We start from the raw sequence: 21,802 nt of genomic DNA on the forward strand, positions 1-21,802 counted from the left end.
CTTGGGAATCATAATCTGCACTTTCAGATGGGTCACCCACCCGTCGACAAACTAGGGATGGGGTGAAATCACGGAAGGAGCTGAGAGTCAAAAGGCAGCGGATACAGGCAACACAGCCTGCCTGGAGGGTACCTGTGACTGGGTCTCTTCCTCTGCTTTGTAGGTTCTGGGTGAGATGACCGAGCTCCTGTCCTCCTGTAGAAACTATGACAACTACCGGCGTGCCTATGGGGAGTGCACCCACTTCAAGATCCCCATCCTGGGGGTGCACCTCAAGGACCTCATCTCCCTGTACGAAGCCATGCCTGACTATCTGGAGGAGGGCAAGGTGAACGTCCACAAGCTGCTGGCCCTTTACAATCATATCAACGAACTGGTCCAACTGCAGGAGGTGGCCCCGCCCTTGGAGGCCAACAAGGACTTGGTGCATCTGCTAACGGTGAGGCTCCATGAAAGACAAATTCTTGAGCACTTCCTGTGTGGCAGGCACCACTCCCTGCACCTTAGCAAACATGAGCTCCATTAAGCCCCACAAAAACTCTGTGAAGTGGGTACTGTTATTACCACCTTTCTGAGGCACAAAGATGTAACTTGCCCAAGCCCACACGTTGTGAAGCAGCAGAGCGTGGGCTCAGACTCCAGTGGTGGGACTCCAGGGCTGTGCCCTTTAGCAGTATGCCAGTTGGACTTTTCAGGAGTGTTTCCCTCCCCCAGCAAAAGCCAGTGCCAAGCTCCAGGAGGAACTGATAGTAAATCAGGATACAAGGCTTGGTAAGACATGGTGACAGTGGGTTCACATTTAAAGAGGACAAGGCAGTGAGAAGAAAGGAAGGAAGGAAGGGAGAAAGGAAGGGGAAAAAAGAAAAGGTTAATTATTACTTGGGTCCTGCCTCTACTGGCTTGGATCCCAAATATTCAAGTCAAGGACAGGTGAACACTTGCAGTGCTGAGGACCATGATCTATACTTTGCGAGCAGTGTGAGAATAGATGAATTCCTTTCCAGGCTGTGTGGCTGTGGGCACATAACTTTCTTTGTTTCCTTCTCTGTAAAGTCAGAGGGATTCAGCTCTGGGATGACTTCTCAATTTTTAATCTTTTTTTTTTTTTTTTTGGTCTCTTTAGGGCCACACCCAAGGCATATGGAGGTTCCCAGGCTAGGGGTTGAATCAGAGCTATAGCCGCCTACACCATAGCCACAGCAATGCCAGATCCGAGCCACATCTGCGACCTACACAACAGCTCACAGCAATGCCAGATCCTTAACCCACTGAGCGAGGCCAGGATCGAACCTATATCCTCATGGATGCCAGTCAGATTCGTTTCTGCTGAGCCACAATGGGAACTCCTGATTTTTTTTTTTTTTTTTTTTTGTAATGGAATAATCACTATAACCTCTTCCTCCCTCACAGGATTATTCTGATAGCGCCCCAGGCTCTGCATCTAGCTAGTGTCTAATCATAGAATGGTAAACCCCAGGAGAGGAAGAACCAAGAAAAAAACACATCGGGCCTAGGAAAGGCAAACAGCATCCTAGTAATTAACTCTGTTCTCTGTGACCTGCAGTTATCCTTAGATCTCTACTACACTGAAGATGAAATCTATGAGCTTTCCTATGCCCGGGAACCCAGGAACCACAAGGCTCCGGTGAGTTTTTCATATTAAGATTCCCACATGTAACAGGTGCTTTACAAACTGCTCTTCAAGGTCATTCACCTTAAGGAACAGATTTTAATTCAGTTTAATAAGCGTATTAGGTTTCCAGTATGTGCCCAACATTATGCCAGGGATGGGGAGAGCTTCAGCATATGTATGAGGAATAGTTCCTGCCACACTCCTGGAGGATATATGGCTAATATGTGAATAGTTAAAAACTATATACCAGGAGTGTCAGGAGTAGGGGAATCAGCCAATGGCTTACCAACTAGAGAAGGGATACAACATTGCGCACTGAAGTGACCTCTCCCTCCTATTGATTATAAAGTGTTCTCACATCCGTTGTTTCTCCTCATGACTTCTTGATGATTAGATATGTTTATTAATCAGAAGCTTACCTTCAGAGAATTTCCAGCTTGGTAGATAGGAAAGTCCCATTGTGGGTCAGAAAGAACAGTCTGCTGGGTCTTTTGACCTCTTGTGCTGAGAAGTCATTAAAACAGTGCTAGCCCTGGCTGAATATAGGGGCCTCACAAGGTTACCTAGTTCCGTATCCCTACAGGCAGGTGAAATAATCTGTCTTCCTTTTTTTTTTTTTTTCCCCCCCTTTTTAGGGCTGCACCCACGGCATATGTAATTTCCCAGGCTAGGGGTTGAATTGGAGCCGCAACTGCCGGCCTACACCACACCCAAAGCATTGTGGGATCCAGGCCACATCTGTGACCTCTACCACAGCTTGTGGAAACGCCGAATCCTTAACCCACTGAGTGAGGCCAGGGATCGAATCCATGTTCTCAAGGATACTAGTCAGGTTCGTTACTGCTAAGTCACAATGGGAACTTCAGTCTTCCTTCTAAAGGGTAGAGGTAATTTAAGAAATTCAGCTTATTTGTTCAGATGGCTAAATTTCATTACCTCTATACAGAAAGTTCAAGTTCTAGTGTCCTATTGTAATCAAAGATGCTCACTGAAAATAACTGGTAGGTTCCATCTTCAGGGTGTTAGCATTCCAACAGAAAGGGGACCTTCTCTGGAAAGACATTTTAACCTGAATCAATTCTCAAATACTTAGGAATGGATTCCATCTTAGCTTGTCTAGGCCTCAGTTTTTCTTTCTTGTATGTCTCCCTGCCTTTTAGCTAGTTTTCTCATCCACATCTCTACTAAATATTAGAGATCAGAAAGGAAATTTAAATTATCTACTTTTCTCTTTTAGCATCAACAAAAGGTTTAATGGAGATGGAACTGAAACTCAGGCATACTGAGGAGCGCTATATAAACTGTGAAGCACAATGCTTGCATTAGCCAAGGTTATTGTTCTAGACTCAGTAATAATGCCCTCTGCCCCTTGCAACTGCATAGTTGAGGGTTGTCCCCAGATGTGGCCATCGGTAATAGAAAAGAGCTGAAGGTTATAACACTGCATTGCAGTCATGGGACTCTCTGGATATTTCATTTTAGCCACTCACACCTTCAAAGCCACCAGTAGTAGTGGACTGGGCCTCTGGAGTATCTCCCAAACCTGACCCAAAGACCATAAGCAAACACGTGCAGAGGATGGTGGATGTAAGTACAGCTGTGGTTCCACAGACAGAAGCAAGGCATTGCCTGGCTTAGTTCTGGATGTGGGGAGAGGGGAGCACAGTGGTAGAAACACAAAGATAAAAAACTTGAAACTAATTCCTGTGTGAGCACAGGTTGGAACCAAACTTCTCAGAACTGGCTACAAAGCAATTCAGAAGTTACATTTTGCCAACACACTTTGGCCTCAAATGGGGAGAGGTATACCTCTTAAAGTTCTCCCAAGAGAGCATGTATTTCAAAGTTGTCAATTGATTTGGGGGCAGAGAAGTATTGGAAAAGCTTTGAGTTTAAGTAATAGTGATGAGAATCTAAAACTAAAAAGTTTGGCACTGTCCCATTGAATTCACTGTGCTAGATGCTGGGAGGAGGGCACATACCTTCATATTTCTACATTTATCCTGTGGACCATTTCAGTGTCACACGGGAAAATTATGAGCCAGCAAGTGACGGAACAATTAGTGGAAGATTAAGTAAGGGGATTAGGGAGCACTTCCGACTGGGCTGTTAGTAGAAACTACACAGAGAAGCTGCAGTCTGAGCTGTGCAATGCAGGTGGGCATCCCTCAGCACAATGAGCTAAGGGTATGGGGCAGCCAACGTGGTGGCCTGACATGCTATGGAACGGAGACCACCTAGCCGGTCTCTAGATGCTGGTACCTGCAAAGACCTGGGATGTGACCTGCTGCAACTTAAAGAGCATGTTCACTTGTTCTGCTCACTCAGACTGAGAGGCTTTTTTCAGCTGTTCCAGCCCCTTTGTCATTTGACTAAAGGGAGCAATGACTGGTTTCTTTTGTTAATCACCAAAGAAAATCCTCTTTTCACAGTCTGTCTTCAAGAATTATGATCATGACCAGGATGGATACATCTCCCAGGAAGAATTTGAAAAGATTGCTGCAAGTTTTCCATTTTCCTTCTGTGTAATGGACAAAGACAGGTGAGGGCTTCTGTACAGGATTGCATGGCTATGAGCCTGTTGGTGGGAATGCTTTATTGGTGTGTCATTAGAAGAATCTGCAAACTCAGCTGTGTTGCTGCTGTGGTGACTTAATGAGTTTGAGCACTAAGAGAGCCATCATCAAGGAAATGCTTGGCCTGCTTCATTTTGGAGCACAATGGACCATAAAGAGTGCATGCTTTTTTAAATGCCTTAGAATTGAAGATTCTGCCAGTTCAGGAATAGTCAACTCCAAGCAAGAAACAGTTTAGTCTTCTTTCTTGCTTTGTCCTTACAGATTGAGAAACCACTAATATTAATACTTTGTATACTTCATGTTCTCAAGGTTACGTAAGTTCTGTGTTGTTTCTCTTTATGAAACCAAATGTTTGGCTGGTGAGTCCCAGTTATGTAGTATGTACTAAAGTCAGAAACCACACAAAAGGTACTTCCCCCCTTAAACCCACTTTTCTATCACTTCTTTTTCACGTCTTACGGATCGTGGTTAAGTTAGTTAGGAAAACCTGGTTTAGCCAAGAATAACTCTAGAAATGAGTAATGCCATCTCACCTACTTATTACATGCTATCCAGGAGGGCTCATGCAGAGTTCCATAGTGGCTCAGTGGGTTAAGAACCCAACTAGTATTCATGAGGATGCGGGTTTGATCTCTGGCCTTGCTCAGTGGGTTAAAGGATTCAGAGTTGCCATGAGCTATGGTGTAGGTCATAGACACAGTCGGATCTGGCATTGTTGTGGCTGCGGTGTATCTATAATTTGACCCCTAGCCCAGGAACTTCCACATGCTGCGGGTGTGGGCCTAAAAAGAGTACTCATGGAAGTAGCTGTCAGCTAGTACAAACTGTACCACCACTCAAGGACAAAGGGAACGAGTTTCAAAGGTTGGAAGCCAGCCTTGTTACCCAGCCCTGCTCATATCCTTGTCTCTGTCATTGGCTGGCAGGGAAGGCCTCATCAGCAGGGATGAGATCACAGCGTATTTCATGAGGGCAAGCTCAATATACTCCAAGCTGGGCCTGGGCTTTCCTCACAACTTCCAAGAGACCACCTACCTGAAGCCTACTTTCTGTGACAACTGTGCTGGATTTGTAAGTTGTTGTTGGAGTACTTACTTTGGGGTTGAACTCAGGAAGGGGTACAAGACAGTTTATATGATTAAGCCAGGCACAGACTTCACACACCTGCATCAGCAAGGATGAGCCTAAGCATGACACCTACAATAACCTAGTTCTCAAAGGTGTGGGCTTTACTTGCACTCATCACTCACCATTTCTTCCTGATTTATTTGTCCTCTAGTACACAGGGCCTGGGATAAATGGTAACAAAATATTGAATTTGGGATATACTTTTAAAATATTATACCCATGTGCAGTTTCAAATGTTAGTATAAAGAAATATGAGACATATCCCCCACCCCTCCCCCTCAAAAGGAACTGCCTTTAAGAAGTCACCTGGGCTATGCCCTACCCCTGGCCAAGTTTCCTCCTAAACTCAGCCCCTAGCCCCAGGATTCTAAATACTTGCTCTCTGGCTGGAGTTTCAAGAAGCCTTTGTGTCCTATGATCAATCTGCCTCAGGCCTATAGAAGGCCTGGGCCCTAAATCCACTGCAGTAAGCTTCCTGAGAGCATCTGACTCTGATCAGCACACTTTTCTGGTGTTCAACTTAAGGCCAGGAGGGATAAGACATGAGAGGTAAAGGAGGTTTCCCTCCCATCTGAGGTAGAGCAGGATAAGGATGAGGGAAAATAAGGAATGGAGGTCACGGTCTGGCCTCATGCCAGGTAGATGAAGGGCATGTGCTGTATCCTAACTGTCTGTTGTTGTCTCACAGCTCTGGGGAGTGATCAAACAAGGGTATCGGTGTAAAGGTAAGGCTCCAGCTTTGTCAAGTGTGCTGTCTTCCCTGGTCTGACTCACCTGCATGTCATGTTTTACCCATAGTAGTTGTCCATTTAGTCTGCAGCTCCTCTGCCCAGCTCACCCCAAACTGGCTTTGCTAGAGCACCTCCAAGAGTGACTCTACCACAGAGAGGAGTCCCCAAGTGATTAAGTATGCAGCTTCCTCTTAAAAGATCCTCTCTCTTCCTTGGTTGCCCTGAAAAGAGGGATGGCTGGTAGATTATACCCCCATATGGGCATGGGTCCCCAAAGATAGATACCGCATAACTTTTAGAACAGAAGATAAGTGATTACCAAAGGCGCTTGTCAGCCTTCCCTTCATTAGTAAATAAGGGAGAAAGAATAAGCCCTAACAGCTGGGTGCCTCCAGAGGGTCCCTCAGAGTAGGAAGTATGTGCAGGATGACCAAGATGCCATTTCTGATTCTCAGACTCATGCTATAGGCTGTGACAAGACTGTGAGCTCCAGGGTTGACCAGTGAGAAGAGTGCCAGGTTCACTTCTCATGTTAGGTGTCCTCCCTCCACAAGTTAGGACAGGCGTGTGTGGTGAGAGCACTGCCTGAATGTGGTTGTGAGGTCCTGGAGAAGAAAGTGAAAGACTTGCTGAGCATGGTGTCTTGTCCACAGACTGTGGGATGAACTGCCACAAACAGTGCAAAGATCTGGTTGTGTTCGAGTGCAAGAAGCGAGCCAAGAATTCAACAGCTCCCACAGAGAACAGCACCTCTTTGGGGCCAACGCCCAACCTTTGCTCCTTGGGAGCCAAAGATCTGCTCCACGGTAAGCAGGGGCTTGGAACATTTCACCTTGGAAAGTGAAGGAGAAAGAATACAGTTTTCGGGGAGGAAAAATTACCTTATCCTTACCACTCATGATAGAAACCGCCACAAATACCCTTGTGGAAGACATTCCTGTGTATTATGCACCCAGTTATTTTAAGAGTTGTGTCACATACAACGCAGACTTTTTTGGGAGAAAGGTGGCAGAGAGCCGTATGAAGGTCTGGGGCCTGAGTGTGATGCCTGAAGAGGGGCTGCATCTAGAGATTTCTCTTCTGCAGGCCATATCTCCCCTGTTCCAGAAACTTTGCCCCACACGGGTCAGAGAAGGACTCCTGAAGCTTTCCTAGAACTACCAGGAAGTAGACTAAATACATAGGTTAAATATAGGTGTATCATGAGCAATAAATGAAAACTGCTGTAGAAGTGCTACAAGGCAAGGTCTGCTTGTAATGAAAAATCTGACTGCTGGGTATCACTGTCATCCATTCATATTGTTTCCATCTCTTAACAATAATTCTCTGGATTGGAACCTGGGCATCTGCTCATCAAACTGGAATTTCCAAGGATTCTTTTTAGCCCATTATCATCTTTCTCATCTTCCTGTAACTTTATATTTATCTATTTTAATATTCTTAAAACTTAATACCTCTCACAATTCTTACAATGCTGTGGTGTCCTGGAACTTTTCCTGTCACTTTAAGGGCTCTTTTTCTGTTGCTTTTTTCTTATTTGCTTTTTCTCTTTTGCTTCTAAAAAGGTAGAGTACCTAAGATTCTGTCCTAAGCTTTCTATATAATCTAGGAAGTTCACCTAAATAATAGGTGTGTGTGTGTATACATATGTATCTATATATGTATATACACACATATATATATGAAGTTTTTTTGCTTTTTTTTTTTTTTCTTTTTTAAGGCTGCACCTGAGCCACATGGAAGTTCCCAGGCTAGGGGTCAAATCAGACCTATAGCTGCCAACCTACACCACAGCTCACGGCAACGCCTGATCCCCAATCCACTGAGTGAGGCCAGGGATCGAACCCGCATCCTCATGGATACTAGTTGGATTTGTTTCCACTGTGCCACAATGGGAACTCCGGTTTATACATTTATAATGTAGGTTAGTAAAAAGAGTATGTGTTACAGAAAATTATCATCCATAATACTCCTCCAAAAAAAGAAGACTATAATTATTTTAAGGTGACATAACAACTTAAATATTCTGGTACTAAAAAGTAATATAATTATAACCTTGGCCCTTATTTGGGTAAATATTTAATGTTGACTTTTTAAAAATATTTTAATTTTATGGTTACACCCACAGCATATGGAAGTTCCTGGGCCAAGGACTGAGTCTGAGCCACAGCTGCAGCAATGCCAGATCCTTTAGCCCACTGTGCCATGGAGGGGGGGACTCCTAATGTAGATTAATTAAGCTAGGATCCTTGCAAGGTTTCTAGTATTAGAACTATTGATTCAGATTACAAATGCTAATTAGACAACTTCGTTGTCCAAAGCCATTTTGACTACAATCCAGTGCCTTGGCTAGAAAGTTTAATAATTGAAATAATATATATAACATTTTAACAGAAATGCATACTTTTTAAAAAAAAAACACTTTCTTTTATATAATAATTTCATTCCCCAACCCCTGGAAGGTAATATTTTTTTATCCTTATTTAGAAAAAATAAACAGAATCCAAAATTGTGTTTATTAATAAATGTGGTGTGGGAGCTAATGACTTTCATTTAGAGAGCCCAGAATTACTGCTGAGTCTTTGCAAAACGGTAACCAAAGATGCTCTGCAGTCTATCTTAAAGCTTATTACCATCTCAAATACATCTGCTTTTACTCTGCTTTTCTAGGAAGTTATTCTTTATGGTTACTATCTAGGCTGGGTCCTGGGCAGAGGTCTGTTGATTCAAAGAAGAAAACAAAAACGACTCTGCCTCTCCTTTTCCAAGCACTATCAAATAGGGACAATACATTTTTGAGAACACACTTTGACAAAGCTAGAACTTTCCTCTCACAGTTAAGCTGTTAAGTTGTCCTGTATCAGGACAAAAAAACTTGGTTGCTGAGAGTTCCCAAAGTATATTTGGAACATTTATGTCTATATACTAACCCTGCTCTCTTTGAGGCAGGGCCTTCAACTTACCTGCAGAAACAGAAAACCTCTAGTCAGCCTTTCTGCAAGTAGAAAAAGATGGCCTTTTCTCAAGGTGGATGCAACCTGACACCTGTGGCCATAGCTTGGCCAGCAAGACCCTTGGATTTCAGCCTCCTTCACCCCCTAAATTGGCCATAGCTTGGCCAGCAAGACCCTTGGATTTCAGCCTCCTTCACCCCCTAAATTGGCCATAGCTTGGCCAGCAAGACCCTTGGATTTCAGCCTCCTTCACCCCGTAAATTGGCTGCCTGAAAATGAGTCTACTTCGGGCCTATGGAACTTCTGAATCAATAAGAAAGGTCTTACTTGAAACTAATGTGTCAATACTGAGTCTTTGCTTTTCTGAGCTATAGTACTAACATATCATGCATCTTCTTACAGCACCTGAGGAAGGGCCTTTCACATTCCCCAATGGGGAGGCTGTGGAACACAGTGAGGAGAGTAAGGATCGGACCATCATGCTCATGGGAGTGTCCTCACAGAAGATTTCTGTTCGGCTGAAGAGGACTGTTGCCCATAAGGCCACTCAGACCGAATCACTGTCTTGGCTTAGCAGCGAGGGCCCTTCTGGTCACTTTGTGCTATCTTCCCCAAGGAAGACAGCCCAGGATACTCTGTACGTGCTTCCCAGCCCTACATCTCCGTGTCCCAGCCCAGTCTTGGTCAGAAAGCGGGCTTTCGTCAAGTGGGAGAATAAAGAATCCCTCATAAAATCAAAGGAAGAGCTCCGTCACCTCAGACTCCCCACCTACCAAGAGCTGGAACAGGTACCATCCTTTTCCTTTTTTTCAGACTCTCAGGAAAGTGGGGCTAAACCAGGTTGATTACTAGCAGGATAAAGGGGATCGGGGGGGGGGGGGGGGAGAAAAAAAACAAAAGAAAAGAGAAAGAAACCGGTGGAGGCCCTGGTTCACATTATATAAGTAGAACAGGACAGACAGAGCTCCCAGTTGCCATAAAGGTACAATTTCAGAGTGTTGGTATCAGGGCCCAAAGCTGTTCACAGTAGGTTCCTTGAGAAAAACCAGTTTCTGCTGATCAGCTTTACTGTGCTGACACCACAGCCTTTTCTCTAGACATAACTTAGAAGCAAGTTGCCCCTCCCCACCAGAGGTCTTTGGGTCATCGGGGTTATATTTGGGGGCCTTCATGGGCATCTCCCTAAAAGAAGGTAGGTGATTAGCGTGCCATCAAAAAAAGGAAGATGGAGTTCCTGCTATGACAGCACAACAGGATCAGCAGTGTCTCTGCAACATTGGGACACAGGTTCTATCCCCAGCCCGGCACAGTGGTTTAAGGATCTGGCTTTTGCTGCAGCATAGGTTCCAACTGCAGCTTGGATCTGATCTAAGGAACGCCATGGGACAGCCAAAAACAGAAAAAAAAAAAAAAGAGTGTTGAGCTCACCACAGGAAAAACCTCCCTCTTAATATAAATGAAGGAACTCGTTTCTAAAACATCAGAAAATGTGCTTATATGTATGTGAACAGCTAAATCACCAGTAGCTGGAAAATGCACAGCTGATTACAGTATTTAGCAATGTACTCTATTAAGTGCTAAAATTGTGGTACCAAGAGTTGCTTTTCTTCTGTTAGGGTCACAATGTCCTAATTATAAGGAATCTAATGGAGGCATTAGAAAAGACAAAATAAGGTTTTCCAAGAAAAGGAGAACAAGAGTTTAGGAATATGATGCCAAGGTTTGAAAGAAGGGGATAGGTTAAAAAAAGAAGGAAAACAGGACAAATGGGGACAACAGGCAGTTGTCCAAATTCCCAATTCTATAGGGTCAATCACTGATGTACTTTTTGTTTAGAGTACAGAGCTCAGAGTGAGAGCTGGCTTAGAAAGACTTCTTGTCATGGGACAGGAGTTTCTTACCAAAGACAGGTAACTTAGTCACTTTAGAGATACCATCATTTACTTTATTAAAGGGGAAGAATGCCTGTCTGCCTTTTTGCCCAAAACATCAAGGTTGGCAATGTATTTTTGGAGGCCTATCAGTACAGACACAAAACCAATATCCAAACAGCTAGAATTCCTATATAATTCTACAAACTACATAGTAAAACTGCCCAAGAGAGTCTCAGGATTCCGTGCCCTGTTCTCAGTGTTGCACCTTCCCTGTCAGACTCCTAGGCATTGAATTGAAGAAACAATTTAGATAATGTATGCAAAACTCTTGCTTTGGTGCCTAGAACAAAGAACATAATATTAGGAGGAACATTTGAGAAAAGAATAGGTTTTCCTGGATGAAAAAAAAATTCCAAATGAGAAAGTACTTAAGACATGCTATAAGAATCAAGTCAATCAGAAGGTAGCAAAGCCCTCTCTCGTTAGGGGTAGAAATGGTCAGAACCTCAACTTCTAAGAACAATGAAAGAAACCTTGAAAACTGAACTTAATAAAGTGGAAAGAACTTCGTCTTGGGAAGAAAGACCTTTGTTTCTAGTCCCCAGATCATATTTCTTACGCCTGCTGTTAAAATGTCACCTGTTTGGTCCTAGCCTCCTACAAGGCTAGGAGTCCAAGCTCGCTGTGGTTTGCTTCAGATCCTGACACTTGACATGCCCGTGATAAGGAGCAACATACTGGCAACAATGACTTCTTGCTGCAAGAAGTGGGTGGTAGAAGGATTTCAGATGAGTTAGGTCCAGAACAATTCCTAACCAGTAATAAAACCTCTTTATACTTTTATCCTTGTCATTGGGACAGGACTAGGATTCACTATGCACGTTTCAGAGTATTTAAAATAATATGTAATACTAATATTATAAAAGTAATAAATATTGCACATTGTTTTGTGTGTATATACCTCTAAACCAGCATAGGACAAAACAAAGTACAAACAAAGCCTCTTGGGTTCAGATCCTCAGTCTGAAACTATCATTACATAACACAGTACCTGGCACATAGCAAATGCCTCATATTACTAAGTAACTAATAAACAATAATCTAAATCATTTGCATTGGAAAACTGGATGTATCCCAAATTTTAGCCTCATATTTGTTGGGGTAATGAATGTGATATAAGGTAACAACACAAGATTCAAAGTCTTAAGACCAGGGACATCAGCATCATGGTGGCCTGTGTCATTCCTTTTATCCTCTCCCCTTTTATTTACAACTTATTGGTCATTCATAAACAAGAGTGGCTCTATAGAACACCCAGTAGACTTCTACCCACCTGTGCTTCAGCAAATAGGTGCAGAGGACCTCAGAAAGCTCTGGAGCCAAGGGAACTGGTGAGCCTGCCCCAAGATGACTTGCTGCTATCAGAGGAAAAAGTGAAGAGAGAATGCAGGGCAGTGGATATGTAAGAGCATTTGCAGAGGTCCAGCCAGCCTGACAGGAGAACCAGACACACCATCAGAACAAGATAAAGACAAGTTTGGAGGCAGGGGAAAAGGAGAAACTCAAGGTGTCAGTCCCCCTCCCCAGAGTGAATGTGCTGGGTTTTCTCCCTCAGAAAAGGTAGAAAGTGAAAGTGGTGAGTGACTGAACACCCAGCTGGAAGGACTCATTTCTCTCCAGCAATACCCAGATTTCTGAGGGACCTCTATGACTAGAAAAAAGAAAGAGGCAGCCAAGAACAACAGGTGTGGAAAGAATGTGCTCCTTACTGTCTGCTTCAGGATTTCATTCAGCAGGAGGGAGGTCCAAGTACCGCCTACTGTGCCCTGGGCACACACAACACCCCAGGTGCTAAGCCCACAACTACCCCTGCTCTGCCCCTGGCTCTTTATATGCCAGTTTTTTTTAACATGCATTCCCAGGTGCAGCCCTACAGCCAGTTCAGGTGGAGAAAATGAAAACAAGCTATTATATGTGCTACCTTCTAGAAAACAAAAATAAAGGTTTCTAATTACCAGATTGTTGGACTGTAACAATCAAAGTAAACTACTAAGAAAGATGTTTCGCTACTTCAGACAGTAGAGGCAAACACTATGAAAAATCATGGTAATATATCACAAAAAGAAAATGACACAGAATATAATAAAGAAATCAAATTAGCTGTTCCAAAGAGAGTGAATAAGCTATAAGGAAACTCAAAAAGGCATTTCACTGAACTCAGAAATAAAACTGATGAACAGAAGGAGGGGTTTTTTTGTTTGTTTGTTTGTTTGTTTGGTCTTTTTAGGGCCACACCTGTGGCAGCATATGGAAATTCCCAGGCTAGGGGTTGAATTGGAGCTGTTGCCACCAGCCTACACCACAGCCACAACCACGCCAGATCCAAGTCCACAGTTCAACGACCAGAATACCAGATCCTTAACCCACTGAGTGAGGCCAGGGATTGAACCCATGTCTTCAAGGATACTAGTTTGATTCCTTACTGCTGAGCCACAACAAGAACTCCAGAAAAATAATTGGTCTACCAGAGAGAGAGCAGTGAGCATATTTTGAGAAATAATAGCTGAGAACTTCTCAAACCTGGGAAGAAACTGTACTTACAAGACCAAGAAGTTGATAATTATCTTAATGCAAGGCACATTATAATGAAATAAGGCATGTAATAAGACTCCACAAGGTATGTTATAATGGAAATGCCAAAAAGTAATAATAAAGAAAGAATGTTAAAGGAAGTCAGAGGGAAAAAAATGAAAGAAACCTACAGAGTTATTATTAGGCTATCAGCATATTCCTCAGCAGAAACTCTACAGGCCAACAGAAAATAGAATGACTTATTCAAGTGCTGAAGGATAAACACTGCCAGCCACAAATACTTTACCTGGCAAAATTATCTTTCAGATATGAAGGGCATCAAAAAGAAAAGATGTTGGTGAAACAAAAGCAATGAAAGTACACAATCATATAAAAAAGTTAAAAAACAGAATTAGAAAACTGTAACTCTAGGTTAGAATGGTTAATTAACCCTTAACTATAGTATAAAAGCTTAAGGAAAGGAGCACTAAAAAATGATACTTACTATGATTTCTCAACAAATTCACAGCATAAAAAGAGATAAGCTATGACATGAAAAGTGTAAAAGGGGAAGAGTAGAGTAGGGTAGAGTCTTTATAGGTGAGCAAAGATGTTACCTATGAGATGTTTTATGTAAGCCACAATGATAAGCACAAAGTGAAAATCTAGAGTCGAGTCATGAAACATTAAAAAATAAGAGATATTGAACAAGTCACTTTGGAAAACTACCACTTTATGAAAGTAAACAGAAACAGAGGGGAAAAAGGAACAATGTATATACAAACAACCAGAAGGAAAATAAGATGGCAGTATTAAATCTTTACATATCAATAATCACTAAATATAAATTAACTGAATTTACCAATTAAAAGACACAAAATGGCCGGATGGATAAATAAACAAGATCTAACCATATGCTGTCTACAGGGATGCATAGGCTCAAAGTGAAGGGAATAAGGATATTCCATGCAAAAGTGGAAACCAAAAGAAAGCAAATATAGCCATACTTAAATCAGACAAAACAGACTTCACGGCAAAAACAATAAAAAGAGAGAAACAATGTTGTTACACTATGAAAAAGAGTCAATACATAAACAAGAAACAGCAATTGTTAAGTATATGTGCACCCAACACTGGAGCACTAAAATGTATTAAATACTTATAGAGCTAAAGCAAGAAATAACAATACAATGATAGTAGGGCACTTTAACACTCTACTGTCAGCAATGGATGGATCATCCAGACAGAAAAATTAACGAGAAAATGTTGGATTTGAACCACACTGTAGTACAAATAGACTTAACAGACATATATAGAACATTCCATTCAAGAGCAGCAAAATACGCATTCTTCTTGAATACACACAAAACATTTTCCAAGACAGATCATATGACGGAGCACAAAACAAATCTCAGCAAATTTAATACTGAAATAATGCCAGTTATCTTTTCTGACCACAGTGGTATAAAATAGAAATCAGTAAGAAAAAAGCTAGACTACAAATATACAGAAACTAAATGACACACTTCTAAAAGTGTGTGTCAAAGAAGTAAAAGTGAAATAAAATATCTTGGAGCAAATGAAAATGGAAGTGTGTCAAAGAAGTAAAAGTGAAATAAAATGTCTTGGAACAAATGAAAATGGAAATACAGCATATCAAAACTTATGAGATGCAGCAAAAGAAGTTCTAAGAGGAAAGATGAAAGTGATATATCAAAAAGTTATAAACACCTCAAATAAACTTTACATCTCCAGATAAGAAACTAAGGAAAAAACCCAACAAATTAAGCCCAAAGTTAGAAGAAAGAATTAATAAAGATCAAAGTGGAAATAGATAAAATAGGGAAAAAAATAGAAAGGATTGACAAAACTAAAAAAGATAAACAAAATTAACAGTTGTGAATAATCATTTAACTGTGAATAATCATCTGCCCTTAACATACTCAGATGCACCATTGCAAACCAAAACTTTGTGCACATTGACAAAAGATAAGCAAAACTGACAAACCTTTATTCACACTAAGAAAGTATGAAAAGCCTCAAATATGTAAAAGTAGAAATATAAAAGGAGATATCACAACTGTTACTACACATACACATAGGACCGTAAGAGACTAGTGTGAATAATTATATACCAACAAATTAGATAATCTAGAAGAAACAGATAAACTTCTAGAAATACGCAACCTACCAAAACTGAATCAAGGAGAAAAAAAAAATCTGAAGAGACCAATAAGAAGCAAAGACATTGAGTCAGTAATCAAAATTCTCCCAAGAGAGAAAACCCTAGAATCAGACAGCCTCACTGACAAATTTTACCAAACCCTCAAAGAATTAACACCAGTCCTTAAAGGAGGCCAAAAAACTGAAGTAATACTTCCAGAACTCATTTGGCAAGGGCAGTTTTACCCTGATAACAAAGCCAGATAAAGACACAACAAGAAAAGCAAACTGTAGACCAACATCACTGATGACTATACATGCAAAAATTCCCAACAAAATGTTAGCAAGCTGAATTCAAGAACACATTAAAAGGATTTTATACACCATGAAAGGTATGTTTATCCCCAGGATGCAGAGAGTTCAACATATGCAAATCAATAAATGTAATACAACACATTAGTAAAATGAAAAAGAAAAATCTTGTGATCGTCTCAACAGATACAGAAAAACAAGAGACAAAATACAAAATATGCTGTTCAGACTGGATAGAAGGACTATACCTCTACATACCTAAGGGCCATATATGACAAACCCACAGCTAACATTATGCTCAATGGAGAAAATGTCAAAGCTTTTCAGCCAAGATCAAGAACATGATAAGGATACCCACTCTCACCACTCTTCTTAATATAGTACTGCAAGTAATTAGGCAAGACAAGAAAATAAAAAGCATCCAAATTGGGAAAGTAGCAAAGCTGTCGCTGTTCACAGACGATAAGTCCATATACAGAAAAATCCAAAGACTAAATAAATAAAAAAAAGTCAAAATAAACATTTTCAGTTAAGCTGCAGTATACAAAAGCAACTTACAGAAATCAGTTGCATTTCTATACACTAAGGATGAAACATATGAAAAAGAAACACAACTACCCCATCCACAATAGCATCAAAAATAATATGTAGGAATAAATCTAATCAAGGAAATAAAATAACTGTACAACAAAATAATTACAGAAAGAAATCAAAGACACAAATGGAAAGACATCCTGTGATCATGGATAAGAACTAAAATCATTAAAATGTCTGGCAGAAAACCTAAATGTCTACTTTGATATTTCTCCAAAGACAAAATACAGATGGCCAAGAGGCACATGAAAAGATGCTCATCATTGCTAATAATTAGAGAAATGCAAGTCAAAACTACACTGAGGTCCACCTCATGCTGCTCAGAACAGCCATCATTAAAACGTCTACAGGATGTTCCCTTGAGGCACAGTGGGTTAAGGATCCAGCACTGCAAATCCTGGCAGCATGTTCAATCCCTGGCCCAGGAACTTTCACGTGCCACAGGTCTGGCCAAAAAAAAAAAAAAAAAGTTTACAAATAACAGGCTGGAGAGGGTGTGGAGAAAAGGGAACCCGTCTACACTGTTGGTGGGAATGTAAATTGGGGCAACCACTAGGGAAAACAGTATGGAGGTTCCTCAAAAAAGTAAAAATTGAGTTGCAATATGATCCAGCAATTCCACTCCTGGGTATATATCTGGACAAAACTAACTCGGAAAGATATGTGCCACCCCTATGTTCACAGCAGCACTATTTACAATAGCCAAGACATGGTAGCAACCTAAGGGTCCACTGATAAACATGTGTGCAACATACATACACACACAGATAATGCAATACATATTACATATGTTCTCACAAACATGGAGAACAGACTTGTTCCCAAGGGGGGAAAGGGTGGATTGAGAGTTTGGGATGCACAGATGCAAACTATAACATATAAAATGGATCAACAAGGTCCTACTGCATAGCACAAGGAACTATATTCAATATCCTGTGATAAACCCTAATGGAAAATAATATGAAAAAAAAATATATATATATATATATCTGAATCACTTTGCTGTTCAACAGAAACCAACACACACTGTAAATCAACTATACTTCAAAAAATAAACTTTAAAAAAAAAGACTGTTAAGACATCCATACTACCCAAGGCCATCTACAGATTCAGTGCAATCCCCATCAAAATATCAATTGAATTCTTAGCAGAAATAGAAAAAAAAAAAGCCTAAAATCTGTATAGAACCACAAAAGCCCTTGAATAGCCAAAGTGATCCTACAGAAAACAACAAAGCTGGAGGTCCCACATTCTTAGTTTCAAATTATACTACACAGCTACAGTAATAAAAACAGTATGGTACTGGCACAAAAGAAGATATAGACCAATGGAACAGAAAAGTGCCCAGAATTAAATCCTTGTATATACAGTCAACTAATATTCAGCAAAGGGGATAAGAGCACTCAAGGCAGATAAGGAGAATCTCTTCACAAACAGTGTTGGGAAAACTGGAAAGGCACATTCAGAGCAATGAAATCTGACCCCCAATCTTACACTACTCATAAAAATTAACTCAAAATGGATCAAAGAGTTAAACATGAGCCCTGATATTATCAAACTCCTAGGAAAAAATGTAGGGAAGAAGAACTTTGTCACTAGTCTTTGGCCATGAATTTTTGGATATGACACTAAAAGCACAAACAACAAAGCAAAAATCAACAAACAGGACTTTGTTACATTAACTAAATGTGACATTAACTAAAAAGCTTTTTCACAGCAAACAACAACAACAACAAAACCATCAACACAATGAAAAGGTAACCTACTGAACTGGAGAAGTTATTTGCAAATGATATATTCAATAAGGAGTTCTTCAAATATATAAAGGACTCATACAACTCAATAACAATACAAAATCCAATTAAAAATCAGAACTAAATATCCAATCTCTTGGGATAGACCATGATGGAAAATAATATAGGAAAAAGAATGTATCTATATAAATATGACTGGTTCACTTTGCTATACAGCAGAAATTTGCACATTGTAAACCAACTATAATTTTACAATTTTTTTTTAGAAAAGAGTACTAAATAGACACTGTTTCCAAAGAAAAACGTACAAATGGCCAACAGATACATTAAAAGACGCTAAACGTCACTAATCATCGGTAAATGCCAATCAATACCATGAGATATCATCTTGCACTTGGTTAAAATGGTTATCATCAAGAAGACGAGGTAACGAGTGATGATGAGGATGTGCAGAAAAGGGAACCCTTACTCACTGTTGGTGGGAATGAAAACTGGTGCAGCCACTATGGAAAACAGTATGGAGATTTCTCAAAAAACTAAAAAAAGAACTATCATATGATCCAGCAATTCCACTCCTGGGTTTATATCCAAAGAAAATGAAAACGCTAATTCAAAAAGATACATGTGCCCAGTGTTCTCAGCATTACTTACAACAGCCAAGTTATGGAAGCATCCTAAGTGTCCACTGACAGATAAATGGATAAAGAAGGTATATGTGTATGTATATCTGCATAGATACAATGGAATATTACTCAGCCATAAAAAGAATTACTGTCATTTACAACACCAGAAATCAATAGCTGCAAATAATGTAATTAAATCCCAGTTTAAGGGGGTAGGATAAAATTCCTACCTTTATCAAGAGTTTTCAATGATTTGGAGGAGAAAATATGTAGTATATGATAATATATAATATCTCATGTGAACTGTAGTATCACATGTTATAGTATTCTAAGTCACTGCTTTCATACCTCAGACCTGACCAGAGACTCTATCTGCTAAGTTTAGGTCTGCTATACAATATTCAAAGATTTTCTCGTTATCCATTTATTGCCCAGGAATTTTTTTTTCTGTGAGCCACTCACATCTTTGATATAACAAAACTAATTGCTGTTTACACATGCTCATTTGTTATTTAACTTATTTTCTATTGAGGGCAAAATAACTGCCTTGAAAATACTTTTTAATTCTCAGCCAGAGTGAATATATGCCAGTCAAGTGTAGTACTTCCAATACTCTGACTTGCCATTCATTGCTGCTATATTAATATACCTCATTCTCCTTTCCTTTTAGGAAATAAACACCCTGAAAGCAGATAATAATGCTCTTAAGATCCAACTGAAATATGCACAGAAGAAGATAGAAACCCTCCAGCTTGCAAGAAGTAATCATGTCTTGGCTCAGATGGAGCACGGTGACTGTTCTTAGCCCAGAAATTCAAGCAGCACAACCTATAGATGAGGATATCAGAGATCTCATTTCCTAATAAACCTCTCAACACAAAGACCTGGGGAACCTTAGATTGACTGGCTTTAAAAATGATACTTTAAAAAAAGAAAGCTGGTTACTCTTTTTTTTAACCTAAAATACTCTTAATGTGTGGTGTATTCCAGTCTGTTGAATCAAAGGAGAAGAAAGCTGAAGAATGCAAAATTTTTGCCTTCATACCACAAACTTTTTTTTCCCTGGGACTAATGTCAAAAGCATGATAAAAACATGACTAAAGTTTTCTGACAAGGTAGCTTCTTCTATGTGGCCTGCCCGGCTGCTTCTTCCTTAGAACTAAAATCCCTGGAATATTAATTTGCTTCCTTCCTCTTTTTCTGAGGCATTTACTTTGTTCCATCCAAAGTCTGCTTATAATGGAAGAATAACCACCTTCCAAAAGTAGAATCATTTTCTATGTATTTCAGCATTCTTTATGAATCCGGTTCCCACTTCACTACCTCAGATCTAATCGACTTGCCTTTTCCCCTCCTTCCTCACTACATTCTCACACAGATGAGAATATCTACCTATAAGAGAACCTCTAGAGATGTAGCCACAAACTTTGGGGGTTATTAAACAACATGACATCATCCAATTACAGGTCAGTTCATAGTTTGTCTCACAGTCATAATAAAGTAAGTAACCAAATTAAGTACCTGGAAACATGGCTATTAGCATCTCATACATGGCCGGCTAATTAGCAAAAATAAACAATGCAAACATGATGTTTGTCCCTCATATAACCTACACTGGATAGAATTAAGTATTTGTAGCTTTTAAAAAATGATCTGTTTAACTCTCATGTGCCATCCTTATATATTTTTTGAAGTAACTTTTTGAACTGAATTTGTGCTTGTACTGTCTTCACTATTAATACTATTTAGAAATAAGCTAATTGGACCAGAGGCTTCAATAATAGCTGACAGCATGTACATATGTATATATTATGTATATACAATATCAGACATGCATGTGACTTAGAATTGTTTCCTCCTTCATAAAATATGAAGTGAATTAAACGACTTTTGGTCATGTACAAATTCACAAAGTTCACTTTGTTGCAAGATGAAGAAATTCTTTATAATGTAAACTGCACTGTTTAGCAAAATCATAAGTAAGAGTCCTTTTGAGTTTTCTATTAATGACGGTTAATGATAAATGGGCTCATTTAATTATCTGGGCAACTATTCACAAACTTGTCAGACTCTTTATTTCTATAAAAAAAAATTTCATGCGATCATTCTCTTTGGGAGGGGGGAACTTACCCTCCATGCTTTCATGCCGATACCAAGCTGACTTAAAATTTATACAGAATATAATCTCAACAACCAAAAGTTCCAAACCTAAAGCCAACAACACCAAGTCTTAATAATGAGAAATAAATTATATATACAGTATAGCTTCCTTGAAGGATGCAAAAAGAAGTTTCTTTGATGAAAGACCAGCTCCCATGTGCATAACTCCTTGTACTGGGCTTTATTGAGAAAGATGGTAACTAGCTTTCAGTTAGTGTTTTAAGGTATCACTTTAAATACAAATATACCTTTTTTTTTTTAATCCAACACAGAAATCTCTATGGCAGGGCTGCTTAAGTCCATCACCTGATGTATAATCTCATAGGAAATACTTTGATACTTACCTTATATGGAACAAACATGAGTTTATAATAATCTTTTTTCCTCCAAGCCAATAAAAAACTGGCTTATTAAGAATGAGGCAAGAAATACTATACTATATATATATATATATATATAAAATGAAGAACTTCCTACCTATACTTGACATGTGAGGCTACATGAATAAATATTTGGAAAACAAAAGTTACCAAAATTTAATCTAGAATGGACAGAAACTCCCAACAGATCATTTTCTTAAAAGATGGTCACACATTCACTGGTGGATGGCCTGAGGAGCCAATTCCTTTGAGCTACTGGAAAGGTTTGCAATTATATGACAAAGGTAGCTTTACCCTAGCTCCAGCATCCATTAAAACTCCCCAAGACAAAACTGGGCACTATGT

The 21,802-nt window shown here is 39.9% G+C and overlaps 1 protein-coding gene across 8 annotated transcripts in view; it reads left to right on the plus strand.

Annotated features, from left to right (window-relative positions):
* Nucleotides 1–20,971, plus strand: part of RASGRP1 (RAS guanyl releasing protein 1) — an 84,363-nt gene extending 63,392 nt beyond the window's left edge. For 5 of the 8 annotated variants that reach the window (XM_047766754.1, XM_047766751.1, XM_047766757.1 and 2 more), the window contains 9 exons: nt 164–439; nt 1,565–1,645; nt 3,116–3,220; nt 4,066–4,175; nt 5,139–5,283; nt 6,029–6,065; nt 6,725–6,877; nt 9,428–9,813; nt 19,588–20,971. In XM_047766754.1, the coding sequence (XP_047622710.1) occupies nt 164–439; nt 1,565–1,645; nt 3,116–3,220; nt 4,066–4,175; nt 5,139–5,283; nt 6,029–6,065; nt 6,725–6,877; nt 9,428–9,813; nt 19,588–19,722 (1,428 nt within the window). In that variant the 3' untranslated portion in view covers nt 19,723–20,971. Of the gene's footprint in view, nt 1–163; nt 440–1,564; nt 1,646–3,115; nt 3,221–4,065; nt 4,176–5,138; nt 5,284–6,028; nt 6,066–6,724; nt 6,878–9,020; nt 9,376–9,427; nt 9,814–12,243; nt 13,142–19,587 lie in introns of those variants that run through there. The other 3 variants (XM_047766752.1, XM_047766760.1, XM_047766753.1) reach the window with 3 other exon arrangements.
* The last annotated feature ends 831 nt before the right edge of the window (nt 20,972–21,802 follow it).

The sequence above is a fragment of the Phacochoerus africanus genome, chromosome 2 (assembly GCF_016906955.1).
Source record: "Phacochoerus africanus isolate WHEZ1 chromosome 2, ROS_Pafr_v1, whole genome shotgun sequence".
NCBI classification, from domain to species: Eukaryota; Metazoa; Chordata; class Mammalia; order Artiodactyla; family Suidae; genus Phacochoerus; species Phacochoerus africanus.